The 27,994-nt window shown below is 50.3% G+C and overlaps 1 protein-coding gene, 1 long non-coding RNA gene and 1 other non-coding gene across 3 annotated transcripts in view; 2 read left to right on the plus strand and 1 right to left on the minus strand.

The window, feature by feature from the left end:
* The window catches only part of CPT1A (carnitine palmitoyltransferase 1A), a 49,042-nt gene that overhangs the window by 14,499 nt on the left and 6,549 nt on the right, over positions 1-27,994 (minus strand). Inside the window, exons 2-12 of the mRNA XM_072970482.1 lie at positions 22,256-22,409; positions 19,864-20,003; positions 15,618-15,789; positions 13,577-13,678; positions 11,710-11,847; positions 10,713-10,790; positions 9,161-9,268; positions 8,005-8,092; positions 7,094-7,289; positions 4,615-4,803; positions 3,567-3,672 (exon numbers count right to left, since the gene is read on the minus strand). Coding sequence (XP_072826583.1) covers positions 3,567-3,672; positions 4,615-4,803; positions 7,094-7,289; positions 8,005-8,092; positions 9,161-9,268; positions 10,713-10,790; positions 11,710-11,847; positions 13,577-13,678; positions 15,618-15,789; positions 19,864-20,003; positions 22,256-22,396 — 1,458 coding nt within the window. The 5' untranslated portion in view covers positions 22,397-22,409. The remainder of the gene's footprint in view (positions 1-3,566; positions 3,673-4,614; positions 4,804-7,093; positions 7,290-8,004; positions 8,093-9,160; positions 9,269-10,712; positions 10,791-11,709; positions 11,848-13,576; positions 13,679-15,617; positions 15,790-19,863; positions 20,004-22,255; positions 22,410-27,994) is intronic.
* LOC140698846 (uncharacterized) lies at positions 2,887-3,838 on the plus strand. Its single transcript, XR_012076842.1, has 2 exons — positions 2,887-2,982; positions 3,251-3,838. It is a non-coding gene; the product is annotated as an uncharacterized lncRNA (long non-coding RNA).
* On the plus strand, positions 6,451-6,576 carry LOC116285533 (small nucleolar RNA SNORA20). Its single transcript, XR_004195246.1, has one exon. It is a non-coding gene; the product is annotated as a small nucleolar RNA SNORA20 (small nucleolar RNA).

The raw sequence follows: 27,994 nt of genomic DNA on the forward strand, positions 1-27,994 counted from the left end.
GCTCTCTCTGGGGGTGTCACCAAGACTTAACACTGACGTCCGGTACGTGCCTGCAGTCTGCTGCGCACTTCACACCCTCTGCACAGCCACCTAACGGGACAGTTCTCATCACCATCTCAGGGGAGGGAAAAACGGACCTGAAGGGGCTCAACAGCTTTCAGGTGGGTGAGGAGCACAGATTCAAGCAGGGTGTCCGCTGCGCACGGAGCCTCCTTCCAGGTCCCGCCTACGAGCTCGTGCCCTCTGGGCACTAGCCAGGGGGTATTACATCCAGCAGACGAGGTGCTAACTATTATTCCCACTCATAGGAAATGGCCTCGGGGAGGGGAAGAGTGTGTCCGAGTTCACACTCAGGTGAGCCAGGACCTGGGCACAGGTGCGGAAGTCCTCTCTTTGCTGGCAGGTGAGCCTAAGCCAATTTATTCAACAGTATTGACTGAGCACCTCCTATGGGCCAGCAATGCTTCTGAGCACCAGTGACAGGACAGCGAACAAAACAGACAAGAATTTCTGCCTTTCTACAAAAGGTTACATGTGGCCACGTGGCCTAGCGATTCTGCTCCAGGGAATGTACTCAGAAGAAATGAAAACCCATGTTCACGTAAACGCTGCACACTGCGAGGAGGGTATAGCTCAAGTGGTAGAGCGCGTGCTTAGCATGCACGAGGTCCTGGGTTTAATCTCCAGTACCCCCTCTAAAAATAAATAAATAAACCTAATCCCCTCCAACAAAAAGTAAAATAAAAATTTAAAAAAAAATCCTACCTCTAAAAAAATTAAAAATTTGCTTGTTACTTTGAGGTGAAATTCACATACCATAAAATTCACCCTCTTAAAAATGTAATCAGTGTTTTTTGTGTATTTACAAGGTGTTGTTTAACCATCACCACTCTCTAATTCCAGGACATTTTCATCACCTTCAAAACACACTCCCCACCCCTGTCTTGCCCCAGCCCCTGGTAACTACTGATCTCCTTTCTGTCTCTGTCAGTTTGCCTGTTCTGGCCATTCATAGACATGGAATCATACAGTGCATGGTCTTGTGTGTCCGGCTAATGTTTTCAAGGTTCATCTGCGTTGTGCTGTTATTGGTACTTCACTCCTTTTTAGGGCTGAATACTATGCCTTTGTATGATTAGACTACATTCTGTTTTTCTGTTCATCACTAGATGGACATGTGTATTTTTTCCACTTTTTAGCTACTGTAAATAATGCTGTAAATTGAGCTTTCCACCAATAAACAGATTTTTAAAAAGGAATCCCTGCACTCAGGGAGGTTACATGCCAGTGAGAGAAGGCAGGAAAAAAGAAATCCAAGGTCAGATGGTGATATTGTCAGATGGTGAGGAGGCAGGGGCTCCAGGACAGGGGAGTGTGGAGGGGCCCACGTGCATGTGTGTTCAGCATCCTGCAGACCCGAGCAAGTGAAGATGCCAGCTGATTTGTGTCTGCTCTGCATCAGATCCCCCAGAGTCCAATACAATTAATCAGAAGTGCACTGAAAGCCAACAGGATTCAACCTGGACCAGATTTGTTTTTAACTAGCCTGGTGTCCCCATACTGGCCCCTTAACCAGCCCTTGCATGGGCCTCTATGACAAGACTGGGTCAGTTCCCATCCATGTGGGGGAGCATCTGGGCTCCTGTCCCACCCCTGCAGTCATCGGCCATTCCGTCAACTGGGCAGTTAATAGACCACTTACAGCTGGTCACCCTGGTCTAACACTAGACTAAAACCCTTTTACCCTTATCGTCCCCACAGTACTGAGGAAAACACGCCTGACCTTGTCAATATCCCACAGATTTCACTACTGCGTAACTTTACCCTCTGGAGTCCGGACTGCCTATGATTCAGTCTTTCTCCAAAGAACAGCTCATATGCACTCATTACTGGGAGAGTCCTTGGAACAGGGTGTAACAGGCCTGGACCACTATGCTCCGCAGAGACGTTCAAAGTGTCCTGTTGCTGCGTCCAGCGGTGCCGAAGGGGTTTGATCTTTGCTGGATTTTCAGCTGAAAGGCTCCGCTGGGGCCTTTGTCGGCACCAGCAAAGACGGCGCTAAGTGAAGAGCCTTTTTGGTACCTTTTCATCATGTAGTGATGTCTCAGGACCACACCGCTGTCTTACAGACTGGAGTAAATTTTTTTTCTTTTTTACCCTTTACCCCCATATTACTAAAAAACCTCCCTTGGTTGAAGGAACGGCAGGTTAAATTTTGCCAAGACCCTAACCAGAGGTACAGAGGTCAAGAGAAGTGGAGCGGGGTGACAGAAACGCCCCTGTGGGTCTCCTCACAAGTTCACCACAAGATGTGATCTCAGGGACACGCCCTGGGCTCCACACCCTGTGCAGGACGGTGAGGCGACCAGCCTGCCGTCACAGGGATGTGTCTCCCTTGTGGGCAGGGATGGGGGGGGCATTTTGTTCCCCTCCATTTATTAGAGCAGCAGCAAAACAAAGACTACAAAAATACTATGTGTTCCGTGTGACTCTCAAGGGCGGTGTTGCTTTAAACAAAGTTACCTCAAGTCTCATGAACACAGGATGACACAATTTCTGGGTCAAGTCCACTGTTTTGTTTTGGGTTTTTAGGGGTTTTTTGTGTGCAGTATATTGTGTCAGTTTCAGGTATATAGCAAAATGACTCAGTTATACATTTTTTTCAGATTACAGGTTATTGCAAGATATTGAATATAGTTCCCTGTGCTGTACAGTAAATCCTTGTAGCTTATTTTATGTATAGTAGTTTGCATCTGTTAATCCCATATTCCTAATTTATAACCCCCCCTTTCCCTTTTGGTAACCGTAAGTTTGTTTTCTATGTCTGTGAGTCTGTTTCTGTTTTGTAAATAAGTTCCTTTGTGTCATTTTTTTTAAGATTCCACATACAAGTGATATCACATAATATGTCTTTCTCTGTCTGTCATGTCCACTGTTGATACGCCTTGAGTTCAGCAGTTTCCTTCAACAAGAACCTCACGGGTGAGTTAAGAAAATAAAACCTTCATTCAGCTGTTCATGCCAAATGTGACACAGTTCAAACAGCTCAAAGAGAAATGAATCTTAAAACATTTTAAAAGGTGGCAGGACCAGTCTGCACTGTGCTTTTAAAATACAGGTGGAGGGAGAGGATGATAGAGATTTGGTAGTTTCTCAAAAGCTTAGTAATTCTAAAAATTAAGAGATATGGTAAAAGGCATGTTGCATTTTTATAAACAAAGATTTTAATACACTTGCTTTTATTTGGCAGACAGGAAAGTCTAGAGCCAAGAAGGGGTGATGTCTCATAGTACCCGAGCTTCAGTTCCGGCCTGGAGTCTTGGCGTTAAAGCCAAGGCCATCTCGTTATTTCTGCTCAGGACATGACATTCGATGTGTTTCCATTTAAGGAACCTCAGCCACGGGGGATGAAGACAGGAATACCTCGGGTGACTGACTGAACTTTCTATGCAGCACTGACACCCGCTAAAACTGCTTTCTGTCTGGACACACCACGAAACTAAATTGTCTGGGGTTTGGCTTTCCAACAGCAGTTTTCACTCAAGTTCAACCTGCAAAAAACTCACCTCCCAAAGGTGGCCGGCGATGGGGGCGTCGGCCCAAGAGTGCTCTGCGTTCATGCCCATCTTCCCGTTTTTGAAGACGACAAACGTGAACGACTTATCAAACCACCTATGGGAAACGGAGACACCTACGGAACTTAAACGTTCACAAAGAGAGAACTAAACCCAATGATGTGTGTTTTCTTCTGGTAGGGCCCACTGACTCTGCACCCTCCCCTCAAATGGCTCACAGACGTTCACAACTCTCAGCAGGGCACAGTAAAAGTGCACATGGGGCTCTGAGTCATTCACTTCTCCTCTGTTCCCGACACAGAAGTATGTGTTTAGGTACAGGAGACCAGAAGGAGAACAGTGTATCGTTGTAACAAAAAAGGATGCACAAGGCAACCGCGGGGAGACCGGGGGTGGGGGGTGAGGGGGTGGCTGCATGGTCGTCCCCCAGTATCTCAGCGGGTGGGTTCCAGAACCTGCTGCTAATACCAAACTCTGAGGATGCTCATGCCTCAGACGGCCCTCCGTGCCTGCAGGTTCCACAACCAATCGCGGCTCTTACACACAGTCCACAATGCGCAGTTGGCTGAATCCGCAGGTGCAGAACCTGCGGATACTGGCTGTCCATGCCACACACCCCCGCCCCCACCTCAGCCAGTCCTTGCCAGGGAGGACCTCACTTCACACGCAAGGAAAAGGTGGCTCCAGGAGGTGGAACAGCCTCACTGCAGTCACGTGATCAGAACTGACATCCAGGTCAGGCCCTGTGCACCACCTTCTCTCCCCTGGTTCCAGGTAACCAGCAGCCATGCCTCCCTAGCATCTCTGAACGGAGGTGGTCATGCACATAGAAGGGGAGAATCTCAAATGTGCTGTGGGAGGCGTGTGCGTGTGTGTGTGTGTGTGACAGTTTGGGTGGTAAGAAGAGAATCACAAGTTACATTTTCACGCTAGTCTTATTCCTTACAAGCCTAGATACTTGAGACTGGGTATCAGCCACGTGCAACATTTCCCCCACGTTCACAGGCAGACCACTGTCTTCCAGAAGGTAAGTGACTACCTGTCGAAACACCTGCCGTGCAGCAGAGACTTGGCGTAGCTGTCCATCGACGTCTCCACGTCTTCCTTCCTGTATCCTTGTTCGGTTTCGTCCAACGTCACGAAGAACGCTGCTTTCTCCACGGCGTCAAGGGACTGCTTATTTTTGCCCTGTCCAAAATAGGCTTGGCGACACCTGGCCCAGGGTACTCTGCAGGGAGGATTAAACACAATTAAACCTGTCGCAGTTTGGTGACATCTCCATACATGGGATGTTTGAAATGACAATGTTTTTAGGAGCTGAAGGAAAACTACATGTTTGTGACTTTCTCCTTTTGTAGATGTCCGTCCGCCTGCCTGCCCTGCTCTGCGGGCTGGGGCCTCACCTCCTCCTGGTACCTGACCCAGGGCATCACAGACACGGCCCAGAACTTCGGTCCACAGATGCCACATGAACAAGAATGCTGCCGGGCCCGTGCTCGGCTGTCCAGGTAGCAGACCCGCAGGCAGCGCCTCCCCCAACCCTCCCGCCCCGGCTCCCAGAGCCCCTCCACAGGACCACCCTACGTAAGCTCTGGCAGTGAAGGTCACAGCGAGCGACAAGAGCACATCCCTCGTGCCAGGATGAGCTCACAAATCTCAGCGCCACTGTTCTCGTCTTTCGGGTGAGGACACTGAGGCCGGACAGGAGCTCTGCGGCAGGGAGGGATCCAAACCCAGGACAGCCGACCCCGAGTCCACACGCCCACACTACAAATGACTACATGACATCCTCGCCATGAGGGGCACCCTCGGGAGCCAAATTCAAGGGATTCTTTTCTGTCCTGCCCCACATGGGACATGCGGGGCTGACGTGACACCCACTTCTTGAGAGTCGCCCCCGAGTGGCTTCCCCAGATTGCTCCTGGGCCCCACGCTCGGACTGCTGCCCACCCTCCAGATCAGGGTCATCTGGCCTGTCTCCCGCCCTCTTCTCCCTGCAAGGGCTCGGCCGACACCACTTGTGGTGGCAGAAGGCCCAACAACACAACGGGCCCCCTCGGCCCGACGTTTCCTGGGTTCCTGGGGACAATGGTGACAAGGACGGCTGGCGTGCACTCGGCACTCAGGCAGGTGAGATGTGGGAGCTGAGTGGGACAGATGACACTCCATCAGCACTCGGGACCCGGGGCTCAGTCCCCAGGACACTCTCCACCTCTGTTCCAGCTGCATCCATGCCCCCAAGTGATGGCCAGATACTCTGGTCCGAGCCTCCCCTCCAGCTCACCCTGCCCATTTCCGGTCCTCAAGCAAGGAGGACTCCTGCCTCCAGGAGGCCCCAGACCAGAATAAGCTCGTAAGACTCCTCAGGTCACCCCAGCCTAAGTGGTCCTTTAACAGCACTGTGTCACAGAATCAAGTCGAAATGCCATCGGGCACACGGGCAGTCGGGTCCAGCCCTGGCCCACTCCACAGCTTCCAGCAACTGCCCCCCGGCATCCGCCACCCCCGGGTCCACCTGGCTCACGGCCGCCCTCTGCGTGCCCTGGCCCAGGCATTCTCCTCTTCTCTGCAGACCGCTCACTCACCGCCTCACTTACGACAGCAGCCATGCTGCTGACCTCAGGGGTCCTCAACCAGGGCCCCAGAGACCCTGGGCCAAACTGAAGACAGATTCCCTTGTCACACTCCAGTGGGAGCGGCCAGAGACACCGCTCATCACCCTGCGGTGCACAGGGCCCCTCCCCCACCCAAAACAAAGACTCGTCCAGCCCCAAGTGCATCAGAGCGCAGGCTGTGCAGGCCAGGTCCTGGAGCTTCAGACGAGGCAGGAAGTCACCCCAACACAGAGGCCTTGGGGTAATCACGTCTGTTTCCCCTTCCCATTCATTTGCTGCTAGAGTCTGGATGACGTGAGCAGTTATATGCCCGGGATAAAATGAGGTGGGGCCGCTGCAAGCTGGGGTGGGGTACATTTCATCTCTGCTTCGTGGTCTAGACACTGTGTTCACGTCTAAATGCCCTGTGTGAGCAGGATTTAATCAATGGACTTACAGCAAATTTCCATATGGATTTAAGAGTTTCACTATTTTAATTTTTTTTCCTTTTTCTAGTGGGAGAGGTAATTAGGCCTCTTTATTTATTTAATTTTTTTAAATGGAGGTGTTGAGATGGAACTCAGGACTTCACGCATGCTAAGCACATGCTCTACCACTGAGATATACCCTCACCCCTAAGAGTTTCCCTATTTTTTTTAATAAAACAATAAAAAAAAAAACCTTGTCTGTTTCCTCAATCAAATACACTGCAGCCCCGTGAAAAAGCCTACCTCCTTCCCTCCGTTGTGCGCCTGGGATCCTGTCACCCAGAGACACCAAGGAGACCCGAGGGGCGGCGGGACCTGCTCCCCAGGGACAAAGCCCGGCCACCACTGCAGGTGGCAAACAGGACCCCGGTGAGGAGAGAACCGTGAGCCCCCGGCAGCACCCCCAGACACAAGGACGTCACGGAGGGGCGCACACCTCTCTCCCGCGGTGAGGGCCGCCAGCTTCTCCTCCCCAGCCTGGGGCTCGGATGGGTCGTCCAAAATCCTCTGCATCTGCTGCTCAATTTCTCGGGGCTTCAAAAGCCTGCCGTCGTGGTAGAGCCAGACCTTGAAGTAGCGCCCTCTGTGGAACACGACGATGTGCTTGCTGTCCCGCATGTGCTGGATGGTGTCTGCGCCGGGTCGGGGTGGACACAGAATCCAGAGGCACCAAGTTAGAGGAGGCGAGAAAACCAGCCCCAGCCTCTCGACGGCACCGATTCCCCTCCCCGAGTCACTGCCCCCACTTCCCGACAGTCCTCAGGGGACTCAGCCCGGTACCAGGGCCGACAGCTCGGCAGTCAGACAGGCCCGCACGCTGAGCCGCTCAGGGACGTGCCACCTTGAGCAACTGACTGGACCCTCCCTAAGCCTGAGCCCTGGCCGGCCTGGGATGGGCCCAGGTGAAGCCGTTGACTCTCCCTCTCATTCCTGAGGGTGTCCACACCTGGACCGATTACGTGGCCACCCTACACTAGGGTGCAGGGACGAGGGGGCAGGTGTCCCAGGTCAGGCTGCTGGACCACAAATCTGGTTTCCCTGAGTACAATCCAGCATGTGTTCAAATAAACCAGAGCTAAACGCCCCTGAGGGACCCAGATGAAGACGCAGGAACATTCCTAACCCGACCTGGAGAAAGACACTCAACTGCCAAACAGCCTTTAACCAAGAGAAACAGAGGTCTGCAGGCAAGTTAGCCATCCCGGCCTAAGGAAGGCAAGGAACATGAGGAAGGCTCACGAGCCTCAAACCTCCGAAATCTCAGGGGAGGCCAGCCCGCATCTCCTCACACTGAGCGCGAGGATCACAAATGCCAGTTCCCGAAGGAGCCCTGAGGAATCCACGCACCTGTTTCCTCTCCTGGGATCCGGGATGTATTGAACATCCGCTCCCACTGGGCAGAGCAGAGCGGAATTGTAGACCCCAGAAGGAAAATCTGCAATAGAAATATGTTTCAAACGAAAATTTAAGGAGCGAATTACATTCACACATTTCAAAGCTGGGTTTGTTTTCTGTGCACCCAGCCACGTTTGACTGCATTGTTTCCAAACTCTATGAAGAACCGTGGTTCCCGCGGACACTATGCTTCACTGGGGTTTGCTGAACCAGACCAGGGCACAGTGTCCTGCATCTTACCCTTAAAAAACACACCCCAGTAAGTCATAAATGACTCTTAAACCAAAAGGGTAGTTAAGAAAAAACTTCCTTGAGGGGAGAGGGTATAGCTCAGCAGTAGAGTGCGTGCTTAGCATGCACAAGGTCCTGGGTTCAATCCCCAGTGCCTCCATCAATAAAATAAATAAGTAAGCCGAGTCACTTCCCCTGCAAAAAAAACTTCTTTTAAGTTAATTTTTAATTTTAAAAATTAAAAAATGCCTTCCTGTGAGTAGTTCAACAACTACGTTATTTCCTTCATAAGCAAATGAGTGTTTCTTTGAAGAACAAATTATGGAACTAAGGTACATCAGATGTATATCCATTTAGGATACAAAGGAGAAATAAATAGCAAAATAGTCATGGTGAGTGAAAGAGGCTAGACCAAAAAAAAAAAAGAGTGCATGCTGCTAAGATTCCATTTCCAAGCTCTGGAAAATGCAAATGAATCTGGAGTGACAGAACAGATCAGGGTCTCCCTGGTGGGCAATGGTGAGGGTGGAAGGGGACACAAAGTCACACAAGAGAATTCCTGGAGCGGGGAGTGGATAGCTCAGGGGTAGAGTGTGTGCTTAGCATGCACAAGGTCCTGGGTTCAAACCCCACTACCTCCGTTAAAAAAGTAACAATTAAAAAAAGTAACGTAAAAATTTTTCTTAATTTTAAAAAATAAAAAAAGAGAACTTTGGGGATGGTCCACGATCTCCATTGTGGTGATGGCTTCACAAATACAGACACAAATCGGTATGTCAGAACTTAGACTGTACACCTCAAACGTGTGCAGCGCATCCATTATCCCTCAATAAAGCTGTTTTAAAAGAAATTTTTAAGAAGCAGTTGGTTTGCTTACTGGTTTGATTTCCTCCCGGTCCAGTTTGCGTCTGTAAAGCAGGATGGCGTGGATACCGTTGCCCGCTCTCGCCGCCTGGATGTGCGTGGGTAAGACGTACAGCAGATCCTGACGCGGGAAAACACAGGACAGCAGGGAGATGTTCACAGGAAAGAACAAGCTACCGTCAGCACACAATTAGAGCGTGCCCATGGGTGTGTTCAGGACACCTGCTCTGCTGGAAAATAAACTGTTCTCATTTTCCACCCTTGGTCAGTTTTATTTTTGTTCACGTTTTTTATAAGGATATAAGCCCCCAGGTAACTCTTGGGCTGTGAAAGATAACAGTATCTTTTTAAATTAACTTGTAGGGGGAGGGTATATAGCTCAGTGGTAGAGCACGTGCTTAACATGCACATGGTCGGGATTTCAACTCCACAGTATCTCCATTTAAAAAAAAATTCTTCTTTTAAAAAATTTTCAATAGTTTTATTATTTTGCAAAGACTCATACATGGTTGTTACAAAAGAATTCTTCTAAAAAGTTAGATTGTAAATAAATATAATTCAAGTTTTAAAAAAAGACAACAGTACTTCATCCCAAATAGCCTCATACAGCGCACAAAAAGAAAAGCAGAAATAAAGGGAGCGATTAGATAATGAGGAAATTTTCTTAATGAGAAGTAACCAAAGGTTAAAATAACCTTTTATATAGAGCAGTGCTCGCAACTTCCGGAATTTGGCGACACATTTCTAAAAGTCTACGTTTTTCGAGTCCAAGGGACACTCATCTCAACCATACTCTGAGAGGTCCTACGTGCAGGGCAGCCCCGATGATGTGGGAAAGTGCCTCTGTCTGTAGGAAACAGACACCAAAGTCTTCGGGAACCAAAGGGCACCAGGTGGCTGGCTCGCTCTCAAAAAGTTCTCTGGGCCACGCCAATGATTTCTCTCTAAGTTTGAGATCATTAGAAACAGAAAAGAAAAGAAAAAATTCCAAAGGAGACAAACAGAAAAAGCAAACAACAAAATAGACATGACGACAGAAAAAAAAGGAAGCAAAAAGCAGAAAGAAAGGGAAAGAAAGACCCCTTAGTCACTTAACGCCAGTTATTAGACCCCAAATGAGGTGCTTCTAACAGAATAATGGCATGTGCTCTCCCAGACCACCTGTGTCTCGAAAGACAAGAGACGTGAGATGACACTCAAGGTGGGGCTGCTGGCACCTCAGGGCACAAAGGTCCTAAATGAACTCTCAGGTGACCCACATTCCCGGGAGGCTGCCAAGGGGTGCTGGGCAGGGATGTGAGCCTTCATCATTACCCGGGCTCAGTTATGAAAACAAGGAGGAAGCCCACCGGCCACGGGAGCACTCCTGCCAAGTTCTCTGCAGTGCTCGGTGGGTGCCCGTGAGCTACTCTGCAAATACAAACCACGTCCAGGGGGATCTCCAGTATCAAAAGCAGGTGTGGGCTCCCTGCTGGGGCGTGAAGCCTTTGGACAGCGGAAGCCCAGAGCACCCCTCGGCAGCTCGCAGGGCGCTCCGGCAGACCCGCGTGGGCCTGGGGACTCACCATCGCGTAGTAGTTGCTGTTCACCATCAGCGGGCCCCGGCCTCGGAGGTAGATGTACTCCTCCCACCAGTCACTCACCTGTCAGGTGCAAATAGGAGAGAACAGCCGACAGGCTGAGTAGGAGGGACTCAGGCTGCCCTGGGCCCCGGGCTGGGGTGGGGTGGGAAGGGGGCGGGGGAGGGCGCACGCTCTGTCCCACAAGTCCCACAGCACTTGCGGCAAGACAGCCCTCACTGGATGGGATGCAGAGCAGCGGGAAAGGGGAAGTGGCTGTATTCAAGTCTGGACAGCCAGAAGGCAGATCACCTTCATTTTACAGATGGCTTTAAAAAAATAAAATAAAATGACCAAACGGTAAACAAGTGATACATACGTGGCTTGCCAGCATTTCTTCACAATCAATACCACCCAAAACTGCCCCGCAGATGGCTCCTCCTGCTTGATTCCCAAGTCTCCCCGAGACAGCCACTGGCTCAACCCGGTTCAGTTTCCTTCCAGAGCCACGCAGGGTCCACAGTGTTGTCCTCCCTCCCCAGCATGACTTCCCAATCCACCGCACAGGGCCAGCAATCTCATCCTAACCACACCCCAGCCTTCAGGACCCAAGGAGCACAGTTTTGTCCCTTTGTGTTAAAGTACACATACACGCAGCACAGTGTGCATCTAAGGATCTAGGTGTATGTGTGAAAATGTTTACAAATTCAACACACCCACGTGACCAGCATGGGACCAAATCAACCGGGGATGTGCCTGGCCCCACTCCAGCACTCTACACTCCGGTGGCTGCCCACCCACTGGTTCTGTCCAGTCTCCTTTAATGCCTTCTCCTCTGCATTAGCTGTTCCTCAGAACCTCAGCTCCCCTCCCTCGTTTCATCCACCAAACATCTCCCCCCACCCCATACTCACCAGGAGCCAGGAAGCTCAGCTGGTTCGTGGAACAGATGATATTCATACAAAAAATTCCACTAAGAAAAATGGCACGTCTGCACACTTACATAATTTGTAGCCCACCAGGATTTCAACTTCAAATACCACTGCAGTCTGGGTCCAAGGTTGACAGCAAAATCTTGGGCCAGAGCCGTCATCCGCTGGAAGTCTGCTTCCTTCATAAGAGGCCTCACAGATTCCAGATACTGGGGTTAACGAACAAGGCACAAGCCTAGTTAAAATAAGGCGTTTCCTCACCTGTGCCTTAGGAAAGGGCTAGTCTGCACGCAAGGTCACTAACTCCAACGTGAAAGGGTGTTCCGGGTCAGTGGTAACAAAACAATTCAACTTTTTTGTCCTGTACTGGCATCCAAGCTCCCCAGATCTTGCACATGCGCGAAATCACCAAAGGGGATTCCAGACTGACAAGATCATGGTGTGTCTTTTCTCCATCACTTGGTCCTTTAGAAGAGCTCTATTCTCACCTTAGCTGCGAAGGTGCCAGTGAGATGGCTGGGGAGGCCCTGAGAGTGGAGGGTGGAACCAAAGGCCGGTGCTCAGGACACCAGGACAGGAAGGAGGAGACAGGACAATGACGAGGACGGGGGCGGTCACGCCACCAGGCCGAGGCCAGGCCCCCAGATCAGGCTTTCGGGGCCCCCACTTTGATCTGCTCCGGCTGAACAGACCCTCGCAGGGGGGAGCGCACAGGCAGCAGTGCAGGGCACGCAACAGCGTCTACACGTACCCGAGCAAATGCGCTGGAGGGCGGCCTGGGGGCAGCGGTGGGCCCCAGCTTTCCCCCCAAAACGACCAGTTGTTAAACACGGTGAAGTTTATTCAAAGTAAGTGCATTCATGAAACAGAATATCACGCTCTGAACAAGCTCCAAACGCGAGCAGAAGGCAGAGCCTGCCAGCCAAGTGAGACGCCCCCCAGGACAGCCCAGGGGCTCACCCCCACCTCCCGCCGGCAAACGGGTCAGGGCACAGAAGAGCTTGTGAAGGCCAGAAAGGACTAAATAACTAAGCCTGGATTCAACAGCGAAGATGTTTCCTGCTTATAGTTTTTAAAATGGGGCCACAGGACGTGGAAAAACTCCTATGTTGCTGGTGGGAACGTAAAATGGTGCAGCTGCTGCAGGAACCAGCCTGGCGGTTTCTCAAGGAGTGAGACACAGAAATTCCACATGACCCCTCAATTCTTCCACCCCTAGATCTGAGCTCAGAAGAGCTGAAACCCAAACACAACCTTGTACGTGAATGTTCACAGCAGCACACACAAGAGTCAACAGGTGGGAACAACTCAAATGCCCATCAACAGATGAGTGAATTTTAAATTATGCATATAGTAGGACGCTAGTTATAAAAAGCAATGAGGTACTAACAGAATGTACTTAATGCCACAGAATTTTACAGTTTGAAATGGGGACAGGGTTGGGGCAGGTATAGCTCAGTGGTAGAGCACATGCTTAGCGTGCACAATCCCCAGTGCCCCCATCAAAAATAAATAAATAAATAAAACCTAATTACCCCCTCTCCCCCAATTTTTAAAAAATAAATTGGCTAAAATTGTTAATTTTATGTTATATATACATTTACTATAATTTAAAACAATATATCAAAACCCGCTGTACGCTTTAAATCAGTGAGTTGTATGATATGTGAATTATACCTCAATAAAACTGCTCAAGCAATTCTGCCAACCAGATTTTGCATCACATATGATGCCTTTTAAAAAACACCTAAGATGTGGCTGATTCACTAAGGGGGAAAAAAGATTCATAGCTTTTCACAAGCCTACAAGGTCTACTGCTGAGAGCTAACACAGCCTGTGATGGTAAATTAACTTACACTCATCAATCATAATAAACCTCAATCCCAAAGACGCTGGCGTTTCAGAGGGAACGTTCCAGGGGCCGGAAGCTGCACCTACCCTGTTCACGGTATCCTGCACGGCTGGGACCGGCAGGCGGGGCAGAGACGTCTGGAAGCTGTACAGCATGGGTTTGCGGCCCGAAAAGATCTTGACCATACACTGAAAAAAGGAAGAAAAAGGTACATTGTCAAAGATGAGACTCTGTTAAAGATCTGAAACTAGTCATCGAGTGTATATAACCTCCTGACTGTTGACTGATTTTCTGTGATGGTTCATTTCTCCTCTAGTCCATTTTCTGTCCCCACACTCGCAGGTCTCAGCTTACAAACTGGTAATCCCGAATAAAACCAGGTGGAACGAAAGTCTACGTCTGACCGATGCCTTGGAAGTCCTGCCCAGTCCAGGACACCCAGACACTAGGTCTGACTGTGCTTCTGCACACAGGGAAAGTTCCACCCACCTACTTGGGTGAGGCCCTTGGCTTCGGGGTCAGCTCCAGGCTCTGGCAACAGTGAGCAGGGCCTGGGAGACGTACGGGGACTTGGAGCCAAGCCTGGGAGAAGCAGGGCGGCCCGTTCGGTCACTGTCAAGCCTGTGGACGGCACACACTTGCCTGCAGTCAGCCCCTGCTCAAGTCTGGAACGATCTAAACTTGGTGTGACAACCGGGCATCCCATGCTGCCCAGACCGCGAAGAATTTCTAGGGCTCACAGAGTGTGTATGTATGGGGGGCGGTGACTTGGTGCCGAGAGCTCTGGGACTCAGCTGGACACGAGCCACGAAGGCCACCCTCGGAAATGCCGTGTACCTTACTTTGTGAAGTGTGGAAACTGCCTCAGCGTCTTGTCTGGGTGTTAAATTCGACTTCTCTGGATCAGAAACCTTACATCCAAGCAATAGCAGAAGTCGGTCTGGGAAAGAGTGCAGCCCAGGCTGTGGTGGCTACTCTTTTCTCACGAAAAGCCCCCCAGAGGTGGCATTTAGCCACAGATGGAACCAGCATGTGGTGAGATCAGGACACATCCACGCACACGGCAAGTAAGTGACCGCCAGGCCGAGGGCCGAGGTAAGCTGGCAAACATACCAGAAGCTAAGGGCGAATCAGGCAGCCCTGGTCACACTGGTCAGCTGGGAAACCACTGACCGCCACGCTTGTTAGAAAAGCTACAAGGAAGTGGATGGACGGCACTTTTGTTTCAAGGATGCCCTGGAAGACAAACCCAGCAGACACTGATACAAGATGCTCAGGAAGTACTAACACCGTTAAAGACAAACAGTCTCTGGCCCAAATGTATGCGTCAACGTTTCAGAGAGAACGTCGAGGTACAGGGAACGAGCTACAGGGTCGGGGTGGGGATAGCTCAGTGGTACAAACATTGAACGCTGAGCAATCAAACCTCTCCGGCAATTAGAGGTGGGCACCCAAGTCATCACCCAAGCGTCAAGGGGTGAAAGTCCCGTGAGGACACTCCTTTCAGAAGGAAAAGCCCCCTTCCTACACCAGATACGGGATGAGCCAGGCTCAGAAGGACACATCCTACAGCACCTCGCGAGTCTGGAATTGCGGCAGCGGCGAGGAGAACGGGGGTTGCCAGGGGCTGGGGGCGGTTAAAGGGTACAAAGTTTCAGTTACACGAAATCAGTCTGTTCTGGAGATCTCCCACATGACATCGGGCCTGTGACCAACAATACTGTGTTGTACTCCTACAAATTGGCTGAGCTAGCGTTTGCTCAGCATGCATGAGGTCCTGGCTTCAATCCCCGGTACCTCCACTTAATAAATAAAAAATAAACCTAATTACCTCCCCACAGCCTCGCAAAAAAAAAAAAATTTGCTCAGAGGGTAATCTTATATTGAACGCTCTTATTGCCAAAGGAGAAAGGCAGGAGGTGAGGCAGAGGAAACTGGGGGTGGAGGGGGGGCGGCAGTTGGATAAATCTGTGGCCTTGGTAGTGATAAAGGTTTCCCAGATATATACTTAACTCCAAACACATCAAACTGCTAAAGAGCCCCGGCTTTTCGGACGTCAGGCATACCCCAAGAAAGCGGTTAAGAAAAAATGCACCCCAGCCCCACGCGGCAGTGGGGCTAAATTACCATCCAGATTTTGGTGGCGCGGCTGATCTTGCCGTGCTCGAGGAACATCCAGCCGTGGTAGGACAGCAGCACCTTCAGGGAGTAGCGCATGGTGAAGATGAGGGCCACCCACAGGCCCGTGCCAAACAGGACGCCGCTGACCACGTTCTTTGTCCGGCTGGACATGGAGCCGCTGCCAAACAAAAGCAGACAAGCCACAGGATCGTCAGCCTGGAAGTGGGGCCGCGGGCCAGAGTGGGCCACCCGCGACAAGGTGGAACAGCCTTCCGGGGACACAGAGGTGGCCACAGGCCCTGATCAGACTCAGGCCTGATGGGAGAGGACAACCTGTACTGACCAGCTCTCCAAAGGCTCAACCAACTTTCCTCCTGCCTCCAAATGAACCGGCCCCATTGGCCTCAAAACAGACTGAGGCTAATCCATGTAATTGGGAAAACATGCCACCTCCTCCAGGTCCGGGGACGACGACAAGGTGATGGGTGAGGCCAGGGCCTGCCCACGATGAGAACCACGCCCCGGACTGACCTGCACTCTCCTGGGCCGGGAGCTGGCAGCAACCCTGTGCCTGCCTTCCTGCTACCCACGAATTTTTCCCCTTGAACACATCTTCGGATTTCCCTGTTACTCTCAAGAAATGCAGATCATTTTGGCAAAATTATTACTTAAATGATTTATATCAAAAGAGCTTGTTTTGGATCTAGGCAGGAATATTTATCATGAATAAATGTAGAAACTGATCGTGTAAAATGATCGTTTACATTGAAAACTTAGAAGAGATTTTCATTTGCTAAGGAAAGTGATACAGTTTCTGGTAAAGATGGGACTTTAAAAATGAGAAGAAATGCAGCGATTTGTACATCTTGGCGGGTTGTAGTTTTAGTTGTTTTGGAAACCACAAAATATTTGTGAGATAAAATCATTTAAATAACAAATGTTGGTGGGATATGGAGGAAAGGGAACTCAGGCACCCTGGTAGGAATGCAAACTAATGCAACCACTGAGGAAAAGAGGATGGAGTTCCTTCAGAAAAATTAAAAACAGAACTGCCATGCGATCTGACAATTCCGCTTCTGGGTATTTCTGTGAAGGAGATGAAATCACTGTCTTGAAGATACAGGTGCCCCATGTTTGCTTCAGCGTTATTTACAATAGCCAAGATATGGAAACAACCCAAGTGTCCACGGACAAAAGAATGGATAAAGAAGAGGCGGTAGATACACAACGGAGTATTATTCAGCCAAAAACGGAGAAGGAAGTCCTGCCATTTGTGAAAACACCGATGGACCCTGAGGGGATTATGCCAAGTGAAATAGGTCAGACAGAGGAAGACAAATGCTACATGATCTCAGTTACATGTGAAACCAAAGAAAAAAAACCAATCTGAAGCTACATGTGGTCATGGACGTTAACTAAACTTGTGGTCATCATTTTGCAATATATACATACATCAAATCATTATGTTGTATGCCTAAAAACTAATACAATGTTATATGCCAAATATATCATTTTAAAAAGCTAAAAAATGATTTACGTGTCCTTCAAATGATTAAAACATCCATCATACATAACCTAAAGGCATTGCCAATATTCGGAAACCACCAATCTAACATCTCCTGTTACTGAAGTAAGATAGAAATAAAAAGTAAAATACTGGTAAAAAAGTTTGCCTCAAAACTTGTATCCTTCTAGAGGAGGGAGGCGGTATAGCTCAGTGGTAGAGTGCGTGCTTAGCATGCAGGAGGTCCCGGGTTCGATCCCCAGTACTTCCATTAAAAATAAAAAGTTTAAAGAAAAAAATGTTAAAAAATTGTATCTTTCCATAACCTCTCAATTCTTATGGTCAAGTTCAACCGTAGTCTCCACTTTAAACCTATACCTTCTTTTCTAATAGTCTCATCTGCAGGCAAACCTGGATCTAGGGATTTAAGAATGTATCTTTCAGATAATCTGTATTTTACATTCCTAAGTGCTATGTCGCTGAATTTTGAAATGATACACATACTTGATTCACAAAAATCAAACAGTATTTTAACATGAACAAACAAGTGACACATCCAGCATTTCTTACATATATACACACAGACAGGCACTTGGGCAGCAAACATCGGCAGGCAAGCTTTTTCCTGGGGGCGTTCTCCCAGGCTGCGCGGACCAGCCGGCGCAGAGCACCGCGCACACCTGCGCCAGCGGAAGCCGCAACCTCGGGACGTCGGAGACCCTCTCCGGGAAGATTTCCCAGCACAGCCCTTGAACCTGGAAGACTCTGGCCCTTAATCTGGTCTTTCTAAATTTGAGCCAGGAATGGCCCAGTTTACCGCGACTGGTTTAGCGGGACCAAGAAACTAATCACATAAAGACTCAGATTACAGAGAGCTTTAAATAGCCAACTTGTCTAAATATAATCGTGTTAGGAGAATCAGTTAAATATCTGTGTTAAATCCACGGCAGTCTGAAAAGCAGGCAGGGACAGCACAGGGCGGAGGTGAGCTGTCTGCAGTGGGGCAGGCCTGCAGCTCCCTGGAAATAAAGGAAGGCGGGGAGAGGCTCGGGCTGGAGTGACCAGCACGACAAGGTCCCTGCCCTGGCTGCCTGGCGCCCAGGCAGACCGACGAGTCTGGCAGGCGTCCAGTCCAGGCAGCACTCACTGCGGCGACAGGGATCTGCTTCCTGGGCCTTGCAGACACTGCTGAAGGCATGAGCCAGCGTCCCGAGGCCGTGAGTGACTCAGAGGGACTCCCTGTGACTTCCCTGTGTCCCGGGGCTTCGAGAATACAGAACAGCTCTTAGGAGTATGGGGCATTCCCTCAGAGCAACAGAAGAAGAGTCAGACCTTTAAGTTAAGACTGCTCAATCATTTCGTTAGCATGACCAGGCTGGAATTCAGCCCCAGGCTGTGGGTTTTCCTTTCTGTCACACTTTGCCACTTTATTTTCCTCTCCTTTTCTGAAAGAATAATAGTTAAATCCAAACAACTAACTGATTTTATTCAAAGGCTCAGAAATTCATCTGTTTAGCTTAGGCCCAACTCCGACACTGGCCCTGGCCTCGGGACCACACGGGCATCCCGCCCCACGGACTCCACCTTCCTCCCCAAGCCCCTGGCCCGAAAAACAAAGCCCAATCATGAGAGGAGGACTTGGGGACTATCATCTCTCTAGTAATAGACCGGAAATGCTCACCGATGGAAGCAAGCACACGGAACAGGATCGGGGGTCCAGCACGGGGCAGCCATGGCCGGGCTGGGCGCACTAGACCTTTCTACCCAGAAAATCAAACCATGTCCTCCAGAGCAAGGGCCACAGTCACACAACCCGGGGAATGGAGACAGCCCTGTGTGTGTCCCCTCATTTGACCACTCAAACACCCATCAGGCAGGGGTGTTTCTTTTGCATTTGTCTGGCAGGAAGTTCCCCGATGGGAGGCTCAGGGCGCGTTGAAGGAAGCTTGGGTTTCAGAGGTTTGGGGAGATGGGTCTGAGTTCCAGCCCCCTCACTTCCTCTCTCTGTGACTCTGGCCAAGAACCTGTATCTCTGGAGGTCACCGCAGCGCAGGGTCCGACTGGCAGGAGATCCCACACAGGAGCCAGGGCCACCCCCAGGGCTGGAGGGAAGAAAGGACATCAGAGGGGCCCCATAAATGCCCTCCAGAGGCATATCCTGGCCTAAGACCCCAGGCACCACATACCTTTCGAGAAAAATATCAACCCAAAGTCTCCTCTCCAGGCTGAATCTCACGGTAGGAAAAAAGCCTACTTTCCAGATTCTAAAAAAATCTACAGCTCGAGGAGAGTGTTAGGGTCCCCCCAAAGTTCAAAGCCACTCTGACAGGGAGCTAAGGGGCTAAGGTCCCCCCAGAGCCCCCACAGCAGTCAGCTCTCAGGGTCCAGAACTCCAGGATGGACTCCAGTGCAGGGAAGAGACCTTGTCCAGAACCAGCTCCCGGGGCAGAAGTTTGTTTTGAGGACCCCGCTGGCCAGGCTGAGTGGACTGTCACCGCTGGCCCCGCCTCGGGCCCTGACACGTGCCTGCGGTACCTGGGACCAAGCTGCACCTCATACCCCTGGTCTTCAGAGAAAGGGCCACAAGGGACCACAAACTCCCCAGGGAACCTTAATACCAGTGCAGGACACGGGGAGAAAGTGGACGTGAGGGCAGCAACGGTCCTCATGTTTGAAAAGACATAAAAACGCCAGCAACAAGAGTCGGTAACTTCCGAGATCGTTCTGAGATTTGAAAGGATGACTTACGTTGAGTCAAGGGTCCGACTGATTTTTGCAATTATTCCCAAAGAGGGGTCGATCTTGGCATACATCGTTGACATCACGCCCACAACCACGATGAGCCAACTGGAGGGACTTGCCGGGTACACACCGGTGATGATGCCATTCTAAAAACAGACACACACGACATGAGCAACATCCCGCCTGGTGATGGGGCCAGTGAGCTGTCAGGTAGTGGAGGGGGGTTCGCACATGCGGACAGCTAAGCGACCTCGCTGTTACTGTTGGAAACCTCTCCCAGAGCCTCCAGCCCCGGGTTGTTCCAACTTCTGTCCAGCTGCTCCCCTTCCTCACTTCTGAGCCAAAACCCTAGCTAAGACAGTTTCCTCTGGGAGCAACCCCGGGACATTAGAATCACCCAAGGCACTAGTCCGAGATCCACCCAGATTGACTGGGGACACCAGCCACTGAGCCAACCACGATGTCCTCTCCCCAACCTGCTATTCCTGGGATGCCCCAAGACCCCTACTCCAAAACCACCGCTCCTGCTGCTCCTGAATCAGACACTGCTGGACTCCGAGGTATTTACAGGAGACTTCACTCCATGTCGAGGATTTTCCATAAGATGCTTCAGCCAAATCTTCCCAACCCCTCTTCAAAAAAATAAAACAAAAAACCAAGAACTATCGGGGTGTGGGTGGGAGTGGGAGGAAATATGACACAAAATTGGCAAAATGTCGACAGTTGTGGAAACTAGCAGGAAAGCAGCTCTGTTCATTATTTTCTTTACTTCTGTGTATGCTTCAGAGCTTCCAATTAAGAAACAATTCTTACTAAAGCCATCTTAATAAGGGACTGATCTGACCAAGACAATGGATTTGAAAACTCTCAACGCTTTATCCGAATTCCCTCAGAAGATACTTGCATTCCTACGTGCTATTCCCATGGTCAAGAGGTGTGAGAAAAAGATTTCAAACATGGTGGAGGGATAGGGGGGCTTCTAGTGTTCTCTGAAGTAAAAAGTGTTCTTGTAAAATAAATAAATACATACATACATTAGGTTAAGTTAAAATGGAGAGAGGAAGGTTCTAGATACAGTGTCTCTGCTCACCACACCACCCCCACCCTGCACCCGCTCTGCCAGCCCTGCCCCACCCCACCCCGGGCATCAGATGGTCCTCCAAGGAGCCATGTGGTTAAGCGGGGCCCTCGCTGTTCATTGTCTATTTTTGTATCTATCTATCTTGCCTCCTCAGCAGTATTACAAAGCCTTTATTTTGGGGGGAGCGGGAGGTAATTAGGATTATTTATTTATTTTTAATGGAGGGACTGGGGATCGAACTTGGGACCTCGTGCATGCCAAGCATGCACTGTACCACTGAGCTATACCCTCCCCTCAACAAAGCCTTTAAAGTCACAGAACAACGTTTCGGAGGGGCTGAGATGAGGGCCACATCTGTGCACCCCAGCATCTGCTCTCCTTCACATGAAGGTAAAAAGGAGGCTCAGCAAGGCCAGGTGTGCAAACGGCACTTTCCACGGTAGGGGGCGCCCTCCTCATCTTCCAGTGGGTCATGTAAGGGCCCAGTGTGGCCTGGCCACATAGGTGGGCCCCGGAACCCTCCGCCGAGCCCGGGGACACCTGTCCAGCCAGGCCAGGCCCCAGGGGCCCGCCCACCTTCTCGCTGGCCACCGTTCTCCCCTACTCTACCTCCTGGGCCTTCCTTCCCAGCCCTCCTCACCCTTCCCTCTGAAAGGAAAACCGGAGAACAAACACACAAACCGTAGGAGTTCCCCCGGCGGACTTTTGAGTCAGGGGCTTTCATCTTGCTTGAATTTTTTTTAAAAGATGCATTTACTTGTTCCTTCTGTGATTTTTTAAAAATAAATTAAAATGAATTAAAAACAAGACACGTGCTTTAAAATGGTGACTAAATGTCCACTCTTTCAGGTGAACAGAACTGAGAACCCATGTCATTAACTGTGTTTGAATGTACATGCATCTTTTCCAACGCTGGACTATTTTTTTGGCCAGTTATCTGTTAAAGAAACTCACTACTGTTTTGCACAGCTGGAAAACAAGCCTTTTTCTACAAAGCGTAGAGGCTTCTGGACTCAGAGCCAGAGACATAGATATCAGCCTTTACTCCGCTTCTCCCAAGCAGGTCACTTACCCTCTGGGAGCCCCGATTTCCCGGCCTGCACTCAGGGTCCCGACTCCCTACTTGCCTTACGGAATTTCTCCAAGAACCCAGTGAGCCAATCTGTGAAAGTGTTTCATAAGCCTTAAGCACCACGGAAACATACAAACACATGTGCTGTGCCAGCAACCACTCTAAAACACGCCTACTCCAGTAGCACCTGGAGTTCTCAGGTGGTAAAAGGAATACTGAACGGATTGAAGCAAGTGTCTGAAAACCTTGAATCTGATGAACTTCTTCTTCCAGGAGTGAAGTCCGGACAGACAGATCTGCTTGAGGGCCTCGTGGCTCAGCCGGAGGTCGATCCCATCAGGAGTGACCGTGAATTGGAAGGCCACGGCTTGGTGAGCCTCTGCCATGGTCAGCGATCTCCTGGAAAGACCAGAGGAGAACATGACACGGGGGGAGTTCACCGGACGTTAGAAAACCCCTACTTGCACAGAAGTGTCATCCATTCCAAATTTAAGGGTTTCGTCCGTGTTGGACAGATTCAGTGTTTTTCATCAACAGATCCAACTCCTTGACCACACATCGACCCTGCCCCGCCCGTCCAGCACCTGCTTGGAGGCCCTGGGGGATCAGCAGAGTCCAGGAGTGGGACCCCTCAGCCCTGGCCTTGGCCATCCCACCTCGCCTGCAGGTCCAGCCCGGGCACACCGGCTGACACAGGAAGCTGGTGGTGGTTTAGCAACATGCTCAGCAGAGGCAAATCCCATCCCCGGCAGCTGGGAGGCTGACACAGAAAGTCCACACACAGTCCTGACAGCCCTGAGCCGGAATCTTCCGGTGGGAGCTCGGGACCGACTCCAAGTGCCCTGGCCCCTGTGGAAGTGTGGTTGCTGCCCTGGGAAACCACTTGAGGCTGCACCCAAGAGTCCACGAAAACCGGACACTCGCAACTCTCAGGATCAGGTGGGCCTTCCTCCTTGGAGGCTGGTGAAATCAAAGTGGCGTCAACAGCGCAAGGGGCTGTACCTTGCTCACCCGGTGCCAGCTCGGCCCCCTGCGGCCTTCCCGCCCGGCAAAGGAAAGCCCACTTCATTCCCTGGCCCTGCTGGGCACCTTCTGTCTTCCTCCACCTCTTCCTCGGGGGACCACCTCCTCCTAAACTGTCAAACCAACAGCTTGAATCCACTTCTTGAAAAGCTGCCCAGGTGGCTCTAAGATTCCCCCAGAGCCTGGAGGCTGACTCTTAATCTCTCCTCCCATCAAAGCCTGGGGTGAACACGAGGCCAGCCTACAGAGATAAGGATTCTGCACGGCCTGTCACAGCAAATAAAATTATGCGTTTGGCTACCTTTCAACAATTTATCATATTTTTACACAGACAGGAAGGCAGAAAAGGCAGGAGGTTAAACACAGTGTTTGTAGCCAATTCTCTGCAAAGGTGATGTGATGTGTGCCCAGGAATCTGACCTCTGCTGGGCGAGGGCAGAGGGACTCAGGATGTTTGCAGTCTCCTTGTCTAGTCAATGGCCTTATCAGACCTCTCTGAATTTCACTGAGGATTTGCTTGTTTCGACTGGCTCAGACTAAAAACCGAATGCAACCCCCATCCCAAAATGAATAATTTGTTTCTCGAGTTTTGCAGAAGCCAAGATGGCTATCCTGAGTCGGTCTCTCCTGACTTGAGCCACGAGCACAAAATGAATGAACCAGATGGACGGCAAGGGTTTGAGAAGCTCCCTTCACAAATCTAACTACCAAAAATTCCACCCTGGAGTCTACAGCGTCGCACCTAGAAACATTTATCATTGTCATATACCCCCCCCCCCGACGTCCCTGGACTGTGGCCAACAGGAAAATGCAAAACAAAGCTGCAGCAAAATACCACTTCACACCCACCAGGATGACCATGAAGTCGACGTGTGATAACGGTGCTGGCGAGGCTGTGGACAACTCGGAATCCACGCGCACCTCTGGTGGAGATGGCAGATGGCGCAGCCCCTTTGGAAATAGTCTGGCAGCTCCTCAGACAGTTAAACACCAAGTTACCACATGACCCCACAACTCCACTCCTGGGCAAGTGCCCAAGAGAATTGGAAACGTATGTCCACACAAAAACTTGCACCCGGTGTTCACAGCAGCATTAATTGTAACAACCCAAAAGTCGGAACAACCCAACGTCCCTCCATGGATGAACAAGTACATGAAACATGCTCTACCATCCAACGCAACGTGACTTGGCAACACAAAGGGATGAAACAACAACATCAGCCACCACACAGGTGGACCCTGAAAACATGATGCTGAGTGAAAGAAGCCAGGCAGGAGTCTACCTACACAGAAAGTCCAGAACCTGCAAATCCAGAGACAAAGCAGCATCGCGGCTGCCCAGGACCGGGGGCAAGGGAGGCTGGGAGGAGGGTTTCTTTTTGTGGGGAAGAAATGTTCCAAAACTGGGGGTGACGTCTGCACATGCTCTGAATCTGCTAAAAACCACTGACACGTACACGTCGGCTGGGTGGACTACGTGGGATGTGGACGACCTCCCAATAAAGTTGTCACGACACCACCACCGCCCTGAGAAATCCAAGTGTTTGCCTATTTCTCCCTCACACACCTAAACCTTCTCTCCTCAAATACGAGAGTCAGGTGGGTGGGTGCATCACTCCCTCCTCCCTGATGTGTTCACCCTGTGTTCCATTCACACTAAGGCCCCCTTCAAACAACTGTGACCTCACGGCATTGGAGAATTACCATTAAATGCTTTCAGGTGTCCTACGACATTTGTCATGGTTGTGCTGTGTCTCGGCAATACTGACATACTTACCAATGGACTTTTACCTTTTATCAAGTCTGGAGTTGCATTAGACTGTCTTACCAGTTCATCCGCTGCTGCCACTCGCCCCTCTGGGCTCTGAGCTGGGGGGTCACCGTTCCTCTTCCAGCCCCCCTGCACCCCAGGTGTCACCACCCATGGGGCTCTGCCTGTACCTGCGCACACAACTCGACATTTCAAGCTTGTCTTCACTCATGCCGAAACAAGACAACCGGAAATTAACCTTGCATCTTTCCCACACCCTCCCGGCCACCTCTCCTTGCAATACCTCCATCATCTGCTGTGCCCGGGCTGGAACGGGCTAGAACGGTCCTTACCCCATTCCTCGCCCCGCGCTGGACGCAGGCACCAGAACCTGCTGGTTTTCAAAGGCATGCTGCCTGCTCACCAGGACCATCCCCACCTGGGTGGAGAGAGGGGAGCTGCCCGGGGGATCAGGTTTACGCAGCACAACCAGGGGGACCCACCCACATGGCAGAATGAACACCTGTGCCCCAAGTTCCTGGGGGGCCAAAGGAGAAAGCGTGTGAACTGTCTCCCCTTCTGTCATTCAATTGTTTCTGCAAATCATCACTGAGCAACTACCGGAGGGAGAACTTCTGACAAGAATTCTGAACTGGAGGGGCAGACTGAGGGCGGAAGCACCTTCTAGAAGGTCTGGCTGGGTGACGGGAGAAGGCCCCTTGGGGGCTGTTCTTGATGTAAGGCCACCTCTTGCCTTGCGCCCCCAGACCAGCTCAGGGGGACACTGGGGGGCGGCTGCTTGTGACAGCAAACCCCCCAGCTGGAGGAGATTCCCAGAAATGTATCCCACACACTGAAGACAAAAGCATTCTTTGTCTGTGTGTCTGGCATGCTGTGTGGTTCCTTCCTCTAGAAGGACAGAAATCACTTCTGGCTGCATCAGGTGGAGAGCAGCCAAGCGATAAGCCTGCACAAACCTCCAGGCCTGGGACACACCTGGTCGCTGCTCCTCCCAACCCTGCCCCTCACCCGCCAACCCTCCCCCTCCCCCTGGGGCTGACCACAGGAACCATGTGATGGTGCCGCTTTAGAAAGCAGGAGGGCCACTAAAGGAGCGAGACTGCCACCAAGGTCTGTGCCAGAGCACTTAAGCACCTTACGCTAATCTGCTCCAGGAAAAACACCAAGATCCAGAACAAGGCGCTCTGGTTGAGAATGATGACCTATTTACCGCAGTTTTTAAAAAACTGTAGTAGAGCTGACTTACAATGTTGTGTTAGTTTCTGGTGCACAGTGATTCAGTTATACGTATATAGTCACTATCGTATTCCTTGTCAGTACGGGTTATTAAAGCTACTGAATATAGTTCCCTGTTGTTCATCTATTTTACTGCAATTTCGTAAATCCATATAGCTGGTCCATCACGTGGCTCTTCCCCAGGCCTTGCCAGGCTGTCCCCTGGTCACCTCCACTCAGCCAGGCCCTTCCAAGTCTGACTCACAGCTAGGATGCCTTCTGCCCTGTGTCCATTTCCCTTGTCCTGCCTCACATCTGGCTCAGGGCTGCCCTCTCCAGGCGCCCGCCTTGGAATCTACATTCCAGAAGCACAGGAGTTCTGTCAGTCACACCTAGCAATTTCACCTGCGCTTGCTGGCACACGACTTTCACTTGTAAATGATCCATTTAACCTTCCGACATAAACTGTAAACTTCCCCGGGACACGAATCCTTGTTGCATTCTCCGAACAAACCACGAGGTCCATAGATAGTTCTGGAACACAGAACTGCAAACGGACAATTTGACGGGAAACGTTGCAACATCTCATTCAGTTTTGCTAAGATAACCTTAATTCTCCCAATGCTACTCCCCAAATTTTTGGCCAATCAGTTGGTCTGTACTTCGTTTTTCAAATCTGCTCGCTTTTGCTCTCTTTCTTCACAATCGATTCCTGTTAACAAAAACATTTCACCTCAGAGGGTAGCGGCCTGCAAATCACATGACTGATCGCGTGATCAAAAAGCCATCCTTAAGACACAATGTGTCCCTCCAGAGCCCTGCCCGCCTTCAGCCTAGGTTCTGTGACCGGCAGAAGGAAAGGAGGTGAAAGGTCATCCAATGCAAAGTATGGGGCCAGACCTCAAAACGGCCCGGGGAAAACAGAGATGTGGAAATCACCTCTATCAGTCAAAACCAACAATAAAGCTTGCCATGTTACAGTGGACTTCCAAGAACACAATGGAAATATGTAAGTAAATTACATGTTGTTAGAAGTCTTTTGACATAGTCTTGAACTCCCCAAACAAGGAGGGGATAGGCTGTAGGTAGGCAGAGCATACAGATGAATTCTTGTGCAATTAACAATAAAGATCAAACAAACAAACAAAATCTTCCTTCTACCAAACTCTTTGGCATATACCCGACAATGTGACCTACGTTTTACCTGCATTAATCCATTTTCTTTAAAATTTATGGCTGACTTTTTAAAATATTTAATTTATTTATTATTATCTTATTTAACTATTTTATTTTGGTTGGGGGGAGGTAATTAGGTTTGTTTATTTTAATGGCAGTACTGGGGATTGAACCCAGGACTTCGTGCATGCTAAGCATGAACTCTACCACTTAAGCTATACCCTCCCCCAACATTAACCCATTTAATTCCCACTAGAACCCCAGGAAATGGGTACTAGCACTATCCCCATTTATTAATGAGAAGACCAAGGCTTGGATGTCAAGAAACTTACCCAATGTCACAGCTAGCAAACAGCAGAGCTGGGAATCAGACTCAGGTCCAACTCCAAAACTCATGTTCTTACCTATCAAGTCAAGTGCTAAGTACTCCGTGAAAGTTCAATTTAAGATTCTTAAAGTTACAACACAGATATAAAATTAGGTCACTCTGTCGTAACCAAAGTGATGTGATCGCAACCAGCAATAAAACAACAGTAACTACAAACACGATGGGTGCCAACTCGAAAATTCTTTACATGCTCCGGTCTTCCCGCTAGAATCGCACAATTCATAGACCCGCAGGCCCTGCCTTCTATTAAAATCCAGCTGACAGACAGCAGCCCATCTCATCCAGTGGGAAACAACTGTGCTGGGAATCCTGAGAAAAGGTTACCCACAGGAAGTGACAGCTTAGAGAAGCAGGAATACCAGCCAGGGCCTCCAGGAGCACAGCCTGCCTCCCTCGTCAGGGAAAAAGGGT

This window comes from Vicugna pacos, chromosome 10 (assembly GCF_048564905.1).
Source record: "Vicugna pacos chromosome 10, VicPac4, whole genome shotgun sequence".
Classification (NCBI taxonomy): Eukaryota; Metazoa; Chordata; class Mammalia; order Artiodactyla; family Camelidae; genus Vicugna; species Vicugna pacos.